This window comes from Castor canadensis, chromosome 4, assembly GCF_047511655.1.
Source record: "Castor canadensis chromosome 4, mCasCan1.hap1v2, whole genome shotgun sequence".
NCBI classification, from domain to species: domain Eukaryota; kingdom Metazoa; phylum Chordata; class Mammalia; order Rodentia; family Castoridae; genus Castor; species Castor canadensis.
Window position 1 is genome coordinate 179,196,404 of NC_133389.1, and position 18,424 is coordinate 179,214,827.

Here is an 18,424-nt window from a genome sequence, read left to right on the forward strand (position 1 = left end):
TGTCTAATTTCACATCACAGGGCAGGGCATGATTCTCCCCTAGGGAGTGTTTATAAACTTTTCCTATCCTGAAAACACGAGCTGGTATCTCAGGTCACGTTGCTCATTAATCATTGTTTCTTCAGTAAATCATTGGCAATGAGTCAAACTTCTGTTACAAATGCATGCGTACTTCCTCTTTGCTGTGGTACATACTGTTTCTGTACTTCTTTCACCTCCTGTAGTAGAGGAGCATAGAGTCTAGGCGGCTAGCTTGCTCTGGGCTGCAGTTACCCATGGCTCCCACAGTCTTGCCTGCCCTCCTTCCTCTATGTGTGTGTCTGCTGCTGGCCTCAGGCTTTGCAGAAGCAGGCAAGCTGCTGGTGGTACCAATGGATGGGAGCCACTGGTTCACCATGAGGTCTGTGGTGGAGAAACTCATCCACAGAGGGCATGAGGTGGTCGTAGTCATGCCAGAGGTGAGTTGGCAACTGGGACAATCTCTGAATTTTACAGTGAAGACTTACTCAACTTCTTACACTCTGGAGGATTTGGATCAAAAGTTCATGTTTTTTGCTAACACTCAATGGAAAATTCGGGAACAAAGTACGTTTACTTTGTCAACTGGCACAGCCAGAGGTTTTCTTGACATCACATTTTCACGTTGTAGGAGTTTGTTCAATGACAAGAAAATAGTAGAATTCCTAAAGAACAATTCTTTTGATGCAGTGTTTCTGGATCCTTTTGATGTGTGTGGCTTAATAGTTGCCAAATATTTTTCCTTGCCATCTGTGGCTTTCAGCAGAGTACTATTTTGCTATAGTCTTGAAGAAGGAGCACAGTGTCCCAGTCCCCTTTCTTATGTCCCTCGACTTCTCTCTGGCTTGCCAGATGCCATGACTTTCAAAGACAGAATATGGAACCATATTTCCCACTTGGATGAACTTTTCTTTTGTCCTTACTTTTTCAAAAGAGCCACTGACATTGCCTCTGAAATTTTCCAAACGCCAGTCACAACCTATGATCTGTTTAGCCAAGTATCAATTTGGCTGTTACGAACGGACTTTGTTCTGGAATTTCCCAGACCTGTGATGCCCAACATGGTCTTCATTGGTGGAATCAACTGCCATCAGGGAAAGCCATTGTCTAAGGTATGTCATCTCTCCTTTGCACATTGAGAATACCTGGCTTTGGATATTAAACTAAAGATTGCTTTTGAACTATGATTTGTCATCTGTGTTTACCACATTTGGAATCTCTTTCTAGTTTAATGAGGGTTTTATCCCATTTATGTAACTTGGTGTAGCAAACTTCATAAAGCTGCCCTTGTTGGTGAGAATGTGTATACAATTGACATGATCATACAGAATTTTTCTGGCTGTGTTTTTGATATTGGTTTTATAAAACACTGCAGAAAACGCTCATTTATTCCTGTCCTTTTTTTTAACCCATGGAACTTTGTCTGCATCTTTTCCAATTTATGGAAATTACTTCATATATGCACATATGTAATGTACATTTTCCCTTCTGTTTTATTTAAATAAAATATAATAGTAGGCTGGACACACAGCTCTTATCCTTGTTTTTTTACTTGCCAATAAATTGTAGACATGCTCACAGGCCAATGCTTACAAATTTGACCTGGTCTTAATAATTGCATTAAAATCTTTACTTTGTATCCTATAGTTTTTGAACCAACCAACAGTAATATCTGCTTAGGCCTTTTCTGCTTATCTGAACAGAACTGTACTAACCATCCTTAATTATTTGCTTTACATTTAATTGTTCCACTCTCTTGCTCTTATCTCAGTAGGGTAGAGTTCTAGGAATATGGTGTCTGAGTCTAATATTTGCATATATCACATTTTTATAAACTTGAGAATTTGGTTTTAAATCATGGACAACTTCACAGGAAGACCAGTGATTCAGGACAGTGGTAGCTTTTCCATACTGTCCCTGGCTTCAGACATTGTAAAACTGTTAGTTTCTGAATTTTCTAGTCAAAAATATTGTGTGTACTTACTTCAATTTTACATTAATTTTCATAGATGTTTTGGCCTTTTACATTTGTCAGTTTTGATAGGGCTTTTGTTTTTTTGTAAGTAATTATAATAAGCTTCTTTAATACTAAAGATATTAACACTTGCATTTTTTAGTATATACTGCAATTAATATTTCACTAGCACGTTTCATCTTTTCATTTTCATTTCCATGTAGTCATATGGCTAATTTTTTTTGGTGGTTTCTAAATTCCTACTTATTTGGGTCTTTCCAAACCTGAGATATAGAAATATGTCCTCTGGTATGAATTATACTTTCACCAATGAGACCTTTAAGGTAAGCACGGAATATTATTTTCTCAAGGGAATCTCTTTGACCCACCCTTCTCAATAAGAACGCCATCCTTCATCCGTGGAAACGAAATGCATCTTTATCATGTTTTAATTTCTATATTCTTTGTATCTGCTTCAGAATTCTTCCTTTTGTCCCATTGATTTATTTATTTCTTTGTACCTCAGTAGCACGTGTTGATTACGTAGGTTTAACTGAGCTGTAATGTTTGGTGGGGAAGTGGCATTTTCCCCAGTCTTTTCTTCTCAGGTTTGCTTATGAGTCTTATAATATGTCCTCCTGTGTAAAATTTAAAATGGTTGTGTTTCGTTTTAAAAAATCCTGTGGGCCTCTTTTATTATTACATTAAAAATTTTCTCCCTAATTTGAGAAAGATTGACATGCTTTGGCTTTTGTCTTCCTCCATAGGAATATGGATTCCTTTTTACTTTAGCAGATCTTATTTTATGGCCATTATTAAAAACTTGTACTTTATGTAAGCATTTTTACCTGACTTCTTAAAAATTACTCCTAGGTATTTTATTATTTTGAAAGTAGTTTGCTATAGCTATTTCCATCTTGAATTTGAAGTACTTACTGATAGTGTGCAGCTATCCTTTTCCACATTTATCTTTATTTATTTGTATTTTTGTAATTACTATGGTAAGAACCAGGGCCTTCTCCATGCTAAGCAAGCACTCTGCCACTTGAGTGACATCCCAACCCTTTCTTATTTATCCTCTTTCCAGTCATTTTCCAAATTTGCCTTATTGGTTTGTGAGACTTATTATGTATACAATATCATCCACAAATCACTTCCTCTTTAATATTGATACATCTTTTATTTATACTACTTGTATTAGTCAGCTTTCCATTACTTTTATAAGCTCCCTGAAGCAATAACTTAAAAATCGGTGAAGATGGAAGGAAATTAGAATTCTCAGAAATGGCTGGTTGGAATGTAATATGTTGCACCACTGTGGAGAACAGTTTGGTGCTTCTTTAATAAGTTAAACATGGGATTACCGTGCCATCCAGTTTTCTGCTCCTGGGAAGGTACCCCAAGAATAAAAAACAGGTATTGAACAAATGTTCATAGAAGCACTATTCTTTTTTGTAATTTTCATTTATTCACATGTGCATACATTGTTTGGGTTGGTTCTTTCTCCTGCCCCACCCCACCTTCTCCTAGAGGCACTATTCTTAATAGAAAACTGATGGCAAGAACCCACAAGCCATCATGGGTTAATAAATAAACAAATGTAGATGTTCCTACAACAGCATAATATTCACCCATAAAAAGGAATGATGCAGAGATGAATGCTACAAATGATTGAGTCTAAAAACATCGTGTGTTGTAAAGGACCCCAAACACCAAAGGTCGTCTCTGGTATGAATCCATCTATATGAAGTTTCCAGAGCAGGCAGATACACAGAGACCCATAGCAGTGCTGTGGTTTCCAGAGGCCATGGGGAGAGGGGAGCAGGGCGTGACTGTTTCAGGGGAAAAGGATTTGCTTTTCAGGTGATGAAGATGCTCCGGAACTAGAAGAGTGGTGGTGGTCACACAGGATTGTGACTGTGTTAAATGTCATTGAATTGGTCACTTTAAAATGCTATGACTGTGGCTGTTTTGTCAGGTGTATTTTACCACAGTTTAAAAAGAAAGAGAAAGAATGCCTTTGAACAGTTGATTTGTGTGAATCAGGACTCAAACTTTTATTTCACATTGCTTTATTTCTTCTAACATTCTATTTAACTATCACAGGTCCTTCTCCTTAAACAGTGTTGTGGGGGTGGAGTCTGGTTTCTCTGTGTGGGCAGAGGATCGAGTTTGGGTGTCTTTCCCAAGGAAGGAGGGGCTTGAGCTTCTTTCTCAAAGCCATTCTGTTCAGCCTGATGTTCTGCACCGTGGATTATCCTGAAGGAGTGACTGTCCATACACTTTTCAGTCTGTAGGGTTGGATGGAAGGATAGACTCCCACTGAGAACATGCTAGAACACAGTCATGGGATGCCAGGTTAGTTTGTTTTGTTGTCTGTGTTGGGGGATTGAGTTCAGTGGAGATACAGGGTAGTTTGAAGGAGTTCGTTACCATTGGGTAACTATAGAAGAGGATTTAGGACATTGACCACCGAAGGAGTCAAGGCAAGCACTGTTTCTTCTCTGTTAGCATATCTTGTAATGGTAAGAAAACAATTACACTCTTTCCAGAAGATCCTGAAATTAAGTATTTGAAAGTAGTACTCTTGTACTACTGTGAGATCAAGGTACAATCAGAAAAATTCCAGTTTATTATGGATTCATAATTTTAAGATACAAAATAGAAAGCCCAGGTGATAGGCTTGGACAATAAGGCAAAACTATTGCTGTGAGAGTTTCTTCACATGTGCTACAGTGTCTACTCTGGTGCCTGCTGTGTAGGTGGGAACTGAGCTAGCACTGTGAGCTGGGATATGGACTAGAAGCAGTTGTATTTTAGGCTTTGCCTGACTGCAGTTTAGTCTGATACCAAATGACCAAGGATTTAACCAAGGATTCTTCCTCATGACTAACACTCTTAATCTCATATTTCATCCTTTGTAGGCTCCTTCCTTATGATATAAAAATAAGTGCTTTTGGATGTTGAGGCTCACTAAAGGAAGGTTCTTACTTTTTCTTTTCCTATTAGACTTCCTGCACAGGTAGTTCAGTTGGAGCCTCCACTGAGTTCTGATTTACTCTGCCTGTTGCTCTCTGAAATTCCTTTTGTCAGAGGCCCATATGTGTATTTTTGGTGTTTCTACTAATCACCTTCTTTGACTTTCAGTGTACCATGAGAATACGATAAAAATCACTAAATGCTACTTCCTACTTGATGGCCTCAATCAACATATTAGTATGGTGACCTGTGACCTACCTTGCTACCAACTAGTGCTATCTAGTTCATCTGTAATTTTGTCTTCCTTGGGACATTGGCTTGAATTTTTGCAACTCTCATTCTCTACTTTCTAGCTCCCTGTTCTTTTTCAAAAGCTCCCATTCCTTTCCTATTTTCTGCCTCTTTCCCCATTGAAGTCTTTCCTTTCTATCCCTTCCACAGCAGGAATCATGCTGCAGAGAGTTCATCAAGAAAGTACTTCTTAGTAAGGTATGGTGGTGTATGCTTGTAATCCCACTACTCTGGATGCTGTGGTAGAAGGATTGCAAGTTCAAGGCCTGACTAGTCTACAGAGTGAGACCATATCTTCAAAAGCAAAATAAAACCAAAAAGGAAGGAAGGAAGGGAAGGAAGGACGGAGGGAGGGGAGAAGGGATGGAGGGAGGGAGGAAGGGAGAAAAGGAAGGAAGGAAGGAAGGAAAGAAGGAAGGAAGAATGGAAGGAAGGAAGGAAGACAGACAGAAAGAGATTCCCACTGGGAGACTCATTTGTGGATGGTGTCAGCTATTTAAAAAAATAGAAAAGTTATACCCTGAGTCATGATTCCAACACCTATATAAACGGTCAGATCCAATCTTGAGGTCACGGATTCCTGAGCCATCCAAACCCGATGTGTGAATTTCTCAAAGAGATTTAGAAAAAACAAATGCTTAACTCTGAATAGGGATGGCATCCACAATCCAAAGAATAACTGGAATAGTCTTATTTCATGAGTAATTGAGTTCATTAATGGTGATTATGGAGTCTTGTTGTCACTGAAGAAACTAACCTATCCTACCCAGCTCCTGTTTTATAGAACTCAAAGTTTATGTGGCACCCAGTAGTGGGCGGAAGAAAACCGGATCTGGATAGGAAGTTTGTGTTTCGATTGTACAAAATGGCATTACTGTAGCTTGGATTCAAAGGAGTATTTTCCTTGAACCAGATATCAGTTATACCCTATGTTTGACACATAAGTATCCTTGGGTAAGATTCTCAGTTTCTATATTGTTCAACTAAAGATCAAGTAGTACCACCCTGTGCTGATATCCTGATGAAATGCCATGGTGCATGTAGAGTGCACAGTATGTAGACAGTGAATCATCACTAGTTGTAATTGGTGGGTGATGTGCACTTTCTAGCACAGTTATATAAAGGCTGCACAGTGTTAATAGCATTAACCATGCATGCATGCTCTCTTGAAAACACACTGATCAGATATCAAAATTCTGCTTGTCTTGGGAGCCTTCCATACGTTATTTAACCTTCAGATCCATGCAATTGCCTCCTAGGAAAGCTTACAAATTAAATGTAATGAAATCTAGCATATGTTGCCTGCCTACCACATGGTAGGTATTTCCCTAAGCCCTTGCACATAGGTTATCATTAGAATGCCCACTTTGTAAATGATGAAACTAAGACCTAGAGAAATTGAGTGAATTGCCCATGGTTATACCTCTGCTAAGTAAAGGCGCCAGAATTCAAGACTAGGCATTTTGTTTGTTTTTACAAATCAAGATATTATCCACATTGTGTAAATTTCAGCCATTTCACATATACAAGTCAGTAGTTTCTTGTGTGTTTACCTATATGAGCAACCGTCATCACTTATAATTTCAGATTATTTTCTTCATCTCAATGAGAAACCCCATACATAATAGTCATTCTCTATTTCTTCCCCTTCTCACAGTCCTGGGCACCAATTTATTTTCTGTTTCTATGGATTTGCCTATTGTGGGTATTTCATAATTGGGTTCACATATTAAGGGGTCATTTAAAACTGGCTTCTTTCCAGTAGTTTCTTGACTCATGCATGTTGTCCTAGGCATCAATACTCCATTCCTTTGTATGCTTGAGTTATATTTGATTATATGAATTTGCCCCATTTTTCTTATCAAGTCACTCATTGATGGGCCTTGAATTGCTTCCTCTTTCCCACTGTGATGAATGATGCTGCTAGGAACATTCATGGACAGTGAACCCAAGAATTCTGACTTTTTTTGTTCTTGATCACATTGCTGTGAATGAATTTTTTCTTTCAATTCCATTCTGGATGCCTTTTGTTTTTCTCTTGCTTGATTGCACTGGTAGGACCTCCAGAGCAAGGTGTGATAGACATACAAAGAGCAGCCATCCTGAATCTGAGTGTCATCTCAGGAGTAAAGCATTAGTCACTCACCTTTAAGTGTGATGTCAGCTGTGGGTTTTTAATAGGTTAAGACTTCCTTGTTTTCCTGGTTTGCTAAGAATTTTAATCATGAATGGATTCTGTCAAATCCTTTTCTGTGCCTTTTGAGATAATTGCACAGTTTTAGTGTTTTGTTCATTTAAATAATTTATTATCTTGGTTTATTATATTTTTATGCTTTTTTGCCATGGTATTAGATGTCAAACCCAGGGCCTTGTGCATGCTAGACAAGGACTCTATCACTGAGTTACATCCCTATCCCTTATTATCTTTAAAATATATCCAATAAAATATATTGCATATAATTTGCTATGTTAGCTACATTAAATGTACAGTTAACTATTTGGTACATCCATTTTGCTGTACAATTTCATGACCATCCATCTCCAAAACCATTTTCGTCTTCCCATACTGGAACTGTTTCCTATTAAATAAGAACTTCTCATTCTCTTCTTGTTATTGTCCTGCCAAGAATCATTCTTCTCTTCAAGTCTATGAATTTTCCCATTTCAGATTTCCCATAAAAGTGGAATCAATACCCTATTTGTATTTTTGAGTGGCCTGTTTTGTGCATCATTCATACTATTGTCAAGGTTCATCCTTGTAGTGTGCGTGAGGATTTCTTTCCTTTTGTAAGGCTGAGCAATATTCCGCTGTATGTGTGTATCACGTTGTGCCCATCCATTCATTCCTCTGTGAATGGACACTTGGGTTGCTTCCACATTTTGGCCATTGAAAACAATGATTTTCTGAACATGCCCATACTATGTTGATGTATTTTCTAATGTTAAACTATCATTTTATCCCTGGTATAAATCCCAGGTGACCAGGTGATTATAATCTTTTTGGATATTATGTATTTTCATAAATGATTGAATTTGATAAACAACAACTTTGGTAGAGCTTTTGTGTTTGTGGTCATGGGGTGTGTGGTTTTCCTTTCCTGTAATGTCTTTGTCTGATTTTGGTATTGTGGTATTGCTGTTCTCAGAGAATAAATTAGGAAGTTCTCAATGCTTGTCTTTTCTGTAATAGTTTGTAAGAATTAGTATTAGTTCTTCCTTTAGTGTGCTTCAGTGAATTCATGTGAACTTGAGGATTTTTTTTGAGTGGGATAATTTCATTCCAAATGTAGTTTCAATTTAAATGAAAGAGGTCTTTTGTTTTGAGTCATTGATTTATTCTTGTATAAACTCTGGTAGTTTGTGTCTCTTAAGGAATTAGTGAATTTCTCAAAGTGGTTGACATTAACAATATGTTATTTTCCATAATATTCTGTTATTATATTTAGTATCTGTTGAATTTGGAATGATACTGCCTCTTTTATTCCTGATATTCTCTCTCTTTCTCTCTCTCTCTCTGCCTCAGAAGTCTGGCTAGAGCTTTATCAAGTTAATTGATATCTTCAAAAGCAGCTGCTGTTTTCACTTCTTTCTATTTCATTGATTTCTATTATCAAGGGAAGGTAGATCACTTATAAGTCTATCATCCTTTTGAGATTTAAATTGGAAACTGCAGATTTATAATTGTATATTTTATGGGGTACACATGTCATTATATTTATAAATATGATAAATAAATAAATAAATCCAATTAGTTAACATATTCTTCATGTCAGAAACTTAACATTTTTGAGGTAAGAACATCTGAATTTTATTCTCCTAGCAATTTTAAATGTATAATATTCTATTATTAACTATATTTGGCAGTACAATAGATAGCACAATCTGCATGTTTCTCTTAATTGAGATTCTGTGCCTTTTGACCTTTGTCTGTCCTTAACTCCCAAACCTCAGCCTCTGCAATCACCATTCTACTGTCTGCTTTTGTTTGAATTCAGCTTGACATGACTGCAGCCATCTTGAGCCATAACTACCATGATTGGCCTGATTAGCCTGATTGTTTTTCCCACATATTTTCCCAGAACACTCTCAAAATAGTAGTAGATGGAGGTATGCAGCTATCCCCTGGTGCCAGGAATGTGCCTGACTCTGATATTAGTTTGAGATAAACCAAGTACATTCTGCCTTGAATGAAGTCATTTTTATTCTGTAAGCCTATCTTTCTCATCCAAATTAGGGGGATCTACTTAATCTTGCTGCTACCCAGGACCATGATTCTGTCAGTAAGTTCCCCCAACAAATTGCACTCTGCAATCCTAGACCTGTTGCCTCTTGCTTTGTACTCATGGCACCTGGGATCCATTCTCAAATACTGGGACTGGGTTGTTTGGGAACAACTTTTTATCAGTTTGGTTTTAGGTTTCACAGATAAGTAAGAACATGTGGGATTTGTGTCCCTGTGGCTCTTTTATTTCACTCAGGATGATGTTCTCCAATTCCATCCATTGTTGCAAACGAGAATTTCTTGTTTAGGATGAATAGTATTAAACTGTGTACACACACTTCATTTTCTTTATGTTTTCATCTGTGTTGGGCACAGATTAATTCTATCGCTTATCTATTGTGGTGCAATGAACATGGGAGTACAGGCATTTCTTTGACAAACTGATTTCTAGTGTTTTGGTAAACATTAGGAAATAAGATTGCTGAATCATAGGGTAATTCCAGTTTTAGAATTTGAGGTTTCTCCAAAAAGTGTTCCTTTTACAAATTTACATTCTCATCACCAGTGTACTAGGGTTCCCATTTCTCCATGTCCTTCCAGCACTTGTTATATTTTGTGTTTTCGATAATAATTAATCAGGTAGGTGTGAGATGATATCTCATTGTATTTGTAATTTTCATTTTACTAATATATAGTGATGCTGTTAGACCATTGTATGTATTCTTTTGATAAATGTCTACTCATGTTCCTTGTCCATTCTTTTAGTGATACTGGAGTTTAAATTTAGGGCTTCATGCTTGCCAGGCAAGCATGTACTTCTTGAGCTATGCCACTAGGCTTTTTTATTCTGGTGATTTTGGAAATAGGGTTTAGCTTTTTGCCCAGGCTGGCCTGGATCATGATTCTCCTATTTTAGGTTTCCTACAATAGCTGGGATGACAGGTGTGCACCACCTCACCCAGCTTTTTTCCATTGAGATGGGGGTCTCAAGAATATTTTTTTGCCCAGACTGGCCTGAATACTTCTGATCTCAGCCTCCCAAGTAGCTAGGATTATGGCTTTCTTGTCATTTTTAGTTGAGTTTTTTTGTTTTTTTGTTTTTTGCTATTGGGTTGTTTGAACTCTTTATGTATTTTGGATGTTAACCTCTTGTTGGATGCATGGCCTGCAAATATACTGTCTGAATCCTTGGTTGTTTCTGCACACTATTCCTACCTTGGCCATGAAGAAGGTTTTCAATTTCATGTAATCCTATTTGTCTGTCTTTGATTTTGTTGCCTGTACGTTTTGGATCAAATAAAAAAGTCATCACACAGACCAACATTATGTAATTTTTTCTCTATGTTTTCTTCTAGCATTTTTACAGTTTCTATTGTCAAGTTTTAAAAATTTATGTGAGTTAGTTTTTATATATAGTGTGAGATAAGGGTCCATTTTTTTTTTTGCAGATAGATCAAATTTCCCTGGCACATTTATTGAAGAGACTGTTCTTTTCTCATTGTACATTGTTGCTATCTTTGTCAAAAATCTATTTACTTCTAGATGTGTGGGTTTATTTCTGGCTCTCTGTTCTGTTCCACTGGTTATTGTGCATACTATTTTGCCATTACTATGCCCTTATAATTGGCATAGCTTTGTGGTACAGAAGTCAGGTGATGTGACGCTTTCAGCTTTATTCTTTTTACTTGTGATTCCTTTGACTAATTGGAGCCTTCTGTGGCTCATTATGATCTCTAAGATTATTTTTATCAATTTCAGTAGAGAATATAATTGGTATTATGATAGAAATTGTATTAATTGCACTAAAGATATTATGGAATTTTAGTATACTAAAATACTGATTCCTCCAACCCATAAGAATGAAATATCATTCTGTTTATATGGGTCTTCTTCAGTTTCTCTCATGACCATTTTATAGTTTTCAGCATATAGATCTGAGAAATCTGCAGAAAATCATGTGGTGATCCTTTGTATGTAACATGTTCCTTATTTTCTTTTTTTCATTTTTGTTTTGTGCTAGATGGGATTATTGTGGTGGACCCAGAGTCTGTGTAGGGAGAATAACAGTGTAGGAACAAAAACTAGGTTGACTTGCCTCCTGTGCTTGTTGTGGGTATCAGCTCAGCTACATGGTTGGTCTATGGGGTTGGCAAGTTTCTGTGAGCAAGCACCACAGCTGGCAGCAGCACTGTGGTCTGCATGCTGGTTGCTGTGAGCACAGTCTCCTTTCAATTTTTACTAGATCTGGAGTGATCTAGCTGTGCTATCTCCACTAGTGTTCTCTGTGAGGTGACCGTGGAGGGTTCCTTGGAATCATCTCAGATTCTAGGAAACTGGATGACTACATTCATTTTCTTTCCACCTCTAAACCATGAGGCCAGGGAATTACACCATATCTGGTGTTGGTTGAATTAGGGAAGGAGGAAGGTTGCCAAGTCATACAGAGACATCCTCCTTACACTTCTAAATTGAATTTCATTCAGTTCTGTGGACCATGCAGGTGGCTTAGGCTTGTGTCCAAATGTTCGGATTCAAAATTTGTCCTAGTCTGTGGGCAATTGCTGGTTGAATTTCCATAGGGAGAAGGCAACATGACTCTTCAGATTGTGCCAGTTGTTGACATTATTCTCAATTTTGTTTTTCAAAGACAATGTTCCAAATAGAGCTCCAGTCACCAAGGAAAATGGTGACTAAGCAAATGTCTACTAGCAGTAGGATATTGGAATGAGCTATTTTGTGCTCCTGAAAGAGATTATGCACCACAGAACTCACCCAAAAAGGCACCTAGAAACCTGCCTACTGTAATTGAGTCCAATGCAACAAACATTGCCTGGGTACTTTCTGTGTTCAGGTGGGTACAGTGGAAGCAGGATGAAAACATGAAGAAGGCATAGCACGTGATCTCACAGAGTGCTCAGGAGAGTGTGGGAGACAAATACATAGATTCCTGAATGAGGACCCCTGGGTGATTGGGAGAGCTCACAACATAGGTGTCAATGTCTGTTTAGTATGTGCATGATATAGGAAAGAAAAAAGCATGTCAGCACAATGCTTGGAGAAAGCATTCAGTAGGTGTCTACCTATTGCACTGGCTGTATGAAGAGCAAGTGACTTAAAGCAGCTGTTGCCCACATTGAGTCAGTCCCTGGAATGGTCCATGCAGGTGAATTGTCAGTATTGTTTCAGCATTTCAGAGGCTCAGAGGCTTGGAAATGAAGGAGGAATTCTGTACACGTAAACCAAGACAAGCGGCCATGCCTCCGTACATTGTTTATGAACCACAACTCCACTTCAGTGAGCAGGGCAAGACGGAGGGTCTTCCACTGCTTCCTTTGGGAACTGGGTTACCATTTCACTCTGAGTAAAGAACATTTCTTTGGTAGTTTAAAGATAAAAGTCTAAATTGTACTTACTGTCTTCAAGTTTACTTTACCTTTTAACGTTTCTCAATTCTCAAAGTCCAAATCTATTGCTTAATAATTCAGTTTCTAAACTCTGATTGCAAACAAGGCATAATTCTCCCTAAAGCAAAGATCATAAACTCTTCCCACCTGGAAAACATGAAAGTAAGTATCTCAGCAAATGCTGCTCTTTAAGTATTGTTTTTTCTGAGTAAATCATTAGCTAATCATTTTCTGAGTGACTCATTAGCTGAGTAAATCATTACATTCAATTACAAATGTATGCATACAGGCTGTCTTCTGTGGAATGTGTTGTTCCCATATTTCTTCCACGGCCTATATTTAGAGGAATGTAGAATCTGGGGATCTGGCTTGCTCTGGGCTGCAGTTACCCATGGCTCCCACAGTCTTGCCTGCCCCCCTTCCTCTGTGTGTGTGTCTGCTGCTGGCCTCAGGCTTTGCAGAAGCAGGCAAGCTGCTGGTGGTGCCCATGAGTGGGAGCCACTGGTTCACCATGAGGTCTGTGTTGGAGAAACTCATCCACCGAGGGCATGAGGTGGTCACAGTCATGCCAGAGGTGAGTTGGCAACTGGGACAATCACTGAATTTTACAGTGAAGACTTATTCAACTTCTTATGCTCTAGATGATTTGGACCGTGCATTCAACTTTTTTGTTGACACTCAATGGAAAAATCCGGAACAAAGTTCGTATGCTATACTAACGGGCTCATCTAAAAGTTTTTTTGACATCATATTTTCACATTGTAGAAGTTTGTTTAATGACAAGACATTAGTAGAATTCTTAACAGAGACCACTTTTGATGCGGTATTTCTGGATCCTTTTGATATGTGTGGCTTAATTGTTGCCAAATATTTTTCACTCCCATCCGTGATCTTTTCCAGAGGAGTATTTTGCTATGGTCTTGAAGAAGGAACACAGTGTCCCAGTCCCCTTTCTTACGTTCCTAGACTTTTCTTGGGCTTTGTGGATGCCATGACTTTCAAGGAGAGAGTATGGAACCATATCTCCCTCTTGGAGGAACATTTATTTTGCCCTTATTTTTTCAATAAAGCCCTAGAAATTGCCTCTGAAATTCTCCAAAGCCCAGTCACAACATATGATTTGTTCAGTCATACATCAATTTGGCTGTTACGAACTGATTTTGTTCTGGAGTTTCCCAGACCTGTGATGCCCAACACGATCTTCATTGGTGGAATCAACTGCCATCAGGGAAAGCCGTTGTCTAAGGTATGTCATCTCTCCTTGGCAAATTGAGACATTTTTGAACATTTAAAAGAAAAATTCCTTACTGACTGTGATTTGTCATTCATGTTCATCGCATTTGTAGTCTCTTTCTGGTTTAAGGAGTTACTTTTTTCACTTTAATTTGATTTGACAAACTTTATAAAGCTGCCCTTGTTAATGTGAATGTATATACAATTGATGTAATTATATATAATAACCAGGCTGTATTTTAATATTTTTTTATAAAAACACTGGAAAAAACATTCATTTACTCCAATTTTATATTTCCTTATACAGGAACATGCTTTTACTAGTTTGGTCTGTGTCTCTCCCACTTTCTTCAAATTATATGTGTATACTTCTAGGGTATATTTTCACACCTATTTTATTAAAATAAAATTAGCAACACACTGAGCTAATTTTCTTGTATTTTTCACTTGTCAATAAAGTATAGACATGTTCACAGTCCAATACTTACAGATCTGACATGTTCATTAATAATTGCACTATACTCTTTCATTTTCATACCCTGTACTTTTCTGAATCAACCAATAGTGATAGCTCTTTAAGCTCTTTGTGCTTTTTGCTTATATAAACAGAACTGTGCTAACCATCCTGAAATATTTGCTTTATATTTAATTATTTCCATTTTTGTGCTCTTATCTCAGTAGGCTAGAGTTCTAGGAGTAGAGTGGCTATGTCTAATGGTATGTACATATTGGATTTTAATAACTTTGAGAAAATGAATTCAAATTTTGGAAAATCTCATAGACTACTGATTTAGGAGAACTGTAATTTTCCCATACCATCTTTGGTTCCAGACGTTGTAAAACTGTCAAAGTTTTGTTAATTTTCTGGGTAAAAGTACTGTGTGTAGCTGCTTCAATTTTACAACTTATTTTCATAGATATAGTGGCTGTTGCATTTTCTCTTATGAATTATATTCTCTTATGAATTAAATTAATATTTAGTAATTTTGGTCAGTCTTTTGAGGACTAGGAATATTAATACTTCACTTTTTAAAGATGTAAATAATTTTCCACTAGTGGGTCTTCATTTTTTATCATACCTTGTTTTCACTTTCTTTTTTTGGAGGTACAAGGGTTCAAACTCGGTGCTTTGCTCTTGCACATTAGAGCTTGAACCATGCTTCCAGCTCTTTATTGCTCTGGTTATTTTGGAGATGGGCTCTTGCCTTTTGTCCAGGCCAGCCTGGATACAATCCTCCTATTTTATGCTTCTGATCATTGCTGAGATGAAAGGCATGCACCACACACCCACCTTTTTATGCATTAAGATAGGGTCTTGGATACTCTACCGGGACTGGCCTGGAACTGCGATCCTCTAGATCTCAGCCTCCTAAGTAGCTAGGGTTACAGGCATAAGCCACTGGCTCCCAGCTATTTTATTTTGACTTTTACATAGTCAAATGGGTGTGGAATTATTTAGTGGTTTCCTTTTTTTTTTATTATTCATATGTGCATACAATGCTTGGGTCACTTCTCCCCCCTGCCCCACCCCCTCCCTTATCACCCACTATTCCTCCTCCCTCTCCCACCCGCCCCCTCGATACCCGGCAGAAACTATTTTGCCCTTATCTCTAATTTTGTTAAGAGAGAATATAAGCAATAATAGGAAGGACCAAGGGTTTTTGCTAGTTGAGATAAGGATAGCTATACAGGGAGTTGACTCACATTAATTTCCTGTGCATGTGTGTTACCTTCTAGGTTAATTCTTCTTGATCTAACCTTTTCTCTAGTTCCTGGTCCCCTTCTCCTATTGGCCTCAGTTGCTTTTAAGGTATCTTCTTTAGTTTCTCTGCGTTGAGGGCAACAAATGGGAACTAATTTTTTAGGTGTCTTACCTATCCTCATATCTCCCTTGTGTGCTCTCCTTTTATCATGTGATCAAAGTCCAATCCCCTTGTTGTGTTTGCCCTTGATCTAATGTCCGCATATGAGGGAGAACATACGATTTTTGGTCTTTTGGGCCAGGCTAACCTCACTCAGAATGATGTTCTCCAATTCCATCCATTTACCAGTGAATGATAACATTTTGTTCTTCTTCATGGCTGCATAAAGTTTCATTGTGTATAGATACCACATTTTCTTGATCCATTCGACAGTAGTGGGGCATCTTGGCTGTTTCCATAACTTGGCTATTGTGAATAGTGCCGCAATAAACATGGGTGTGTAGGTGCCTCTAGAGTAACCTGAGTCACAGTCTTTTGGGTATATCCCCAAGAGTGGTATTGCTGGATCATATGGTAGATCAATGTTTAGATTTTTAAGTAGCCTCCAAATTTTTTCCAGAGTGGTTGTACTAGTTTACATTCCCACCAACAGTGTAAGAGGGTTCCTTTTTCCCCCGCATCCTCGCCAATGCCTGTTGTTGTTGGTGTCGCTAATGATGGCTATTCTAACAGGGGTGAGGTGGAATCTTAGTGTGGTTTTAATTTGTATTTCTTTTATGGCTAGAGATGGTGAGCATTTTTTCAAGTGTTTTTTTGCCATTTGAATTTCTTCTTTTGAGAAAGTTCTGTTTAGTTCACTTGCCCAGTTCTTTATTGGTTCATTAGTTTTGGGAGAATTTAGTTTTTTAAGTTCCTTATATATTCTGGTTATCAGTCCTTTGTCTGATGTGTAGCTGGCAAATATTTTCTCCCACTCTGTGGGTGTTCTCTTCAGTTTAGAGACCATTTCTTTTATTGAGCAGAAGCTTTTTAGTTTTATGGAGTCCCACTTATCTATGCTATCTCTTAGTTGCTGTGCTGCTGGGGTTCCATTGAGAAAGTTCTTGCCTATATTTATTAATTCCAGAGTATTTCCTACTCTTTCCTGTATCAACTTTAGAGTTTGTGGTCTGATATTAAGATCCTTGTTCCATTTTGAGTCAATATTGGTATAGGGTGATATACATGGATCTAGTTTCAGGTTTTTGCAGACTGCTAACCAGTTTTCCCAGCAGTTTTTGTTGAAGAGGCTGTTTTTTCTCCATCATATATTTTTAGTGCCTTTGTCAAAGACAAGTTGGTTATAGTTTTGTGGCTTCATATCTGGGTTCTCTATACTGTTCCACTGGTCTTCATGTCTGTTTTTGTGCCAGTACTATGCTGTTTTTATTGTTATTGCTTTGTAATACAGTTCAAAGTCAGGTATCGTGATACCTCCAGCATTGTTCTTTTGACTGAGTATTGCCTTGGCTATTCATGGCCTCTTGTGTTTCCATATAAATTTAATGGTAGATTTTTCAATCTCTTTAATGAATGTCATTGGAATTTTGATGGGAATTGCATTAAACATGTAGATTACTTTTGGGAGTATAGACATTTTTGCTATGTTGATTCTACCAATCCATGAGCATGGGCAAGCTCTCCACTTTCTATAGTCTTCCTCAATCTCTTTCTTCAGAAGTTTATAGTTTTCCTTGTAGAGGTCATTCACATCCTTTGTTAGGTTTACACCTAGGTATTTGATTTTTTTTTTGAGGCTATTGTAAATGGAATTGTTTTCATATATTCTTTTTCAGTTTGTTCATTATTAGCGTATAGAAATGCTAATGATTTTTCTATGTTGATTTTATATCCTGCTACCTTGCTATAGCTATTTCAGTAGAGTTTTTTGTGTTTTTAAGGTATAGGATCATGTCCTCTGCAAATGGAGATATTTTGACAGTTTCTTTACCTATTTGTATTCCTTTTATTCCTTCTTCTTTCCTAATTGCTCTAGGTAGGAATTCCAGTACTATGTTGAATAGGAGTGGATATAGTGGGCATCCTTGTCTGGTTCCTGATTTTAGAGGAACTAAAACCTAATGTTGAGGTATTTTCCTTCTATTCCTAGTTTTCTTAGAGCTTTTATCATGAAATGGTGTTGGATCTTATCAAAGGCTTTTTCTGCATCTATTGAGATGATCAAGTGGTTTTTGTCTTTGCTTCTGTAAATGTGGTTTATTAGGTTTATTGATTTTCATATGTTGAACCACCCCTGCATTCCTGGGATGAAGCCTACTTGGTCGTGGTAAATGATATTTTGATGTGATGTTGAATTTGGTTTGCCATTATTTTATTGAGGATTTTTGCAACACTGTTCATTAAGGAGATTGGCCTATAGTTCTCCTATTTGGAGGTGTCTTTGCCTGGATTTGGGATAAGTGTAATACTGGCTTCATAAAATGTGCTAGGCAGTTTTCCTTCCCTTTCTATTTCATGGAACAGTTTAAGGAGATTTGGTGTCAGTTCTTCTTTAACGGTCTGATAGAATTCAGCAGAGAATCCATCAGATCCTGGACTTTTCTTTTTGGGGAGACTCTTG

At 37.6% G+C, this 18,424-nt stretch overlaps 1 protein-coding gene across 4 annotated transcripts in view; it reads left to right on the forward strand.

The window, feature by feature from the left end:
• LOC109695972 (UDP-glucuronosyltransferase 1A6) overlaps positions 1-18,424 on the forward strand; it is a 172,070-nt gene that overhangs the window by 54,090 nt on the left and 99,556 nt on the right. The window contains exon 1 of one of the 4 annotated variants that reach the window (XM_074072034.1): positions 190-1,130. The exons of 2 other annotated variants lie outside the window; for them this stretch is intronic. In XM_074072034.1, coding sequence (XP_073928135.1) covers positions 276-1,130 — 855 coding nt within the window. In that variant the 5' untranslated portion in view covers positions 190-275. Of the gene's footprint in view, positions 1-189; positions 1,131-13,188; positions 13,443-18,424 lie in introns of those variants that run through there. One more of the 4 variants, XM_074072038.1, reaches the window with a different exon arrangement.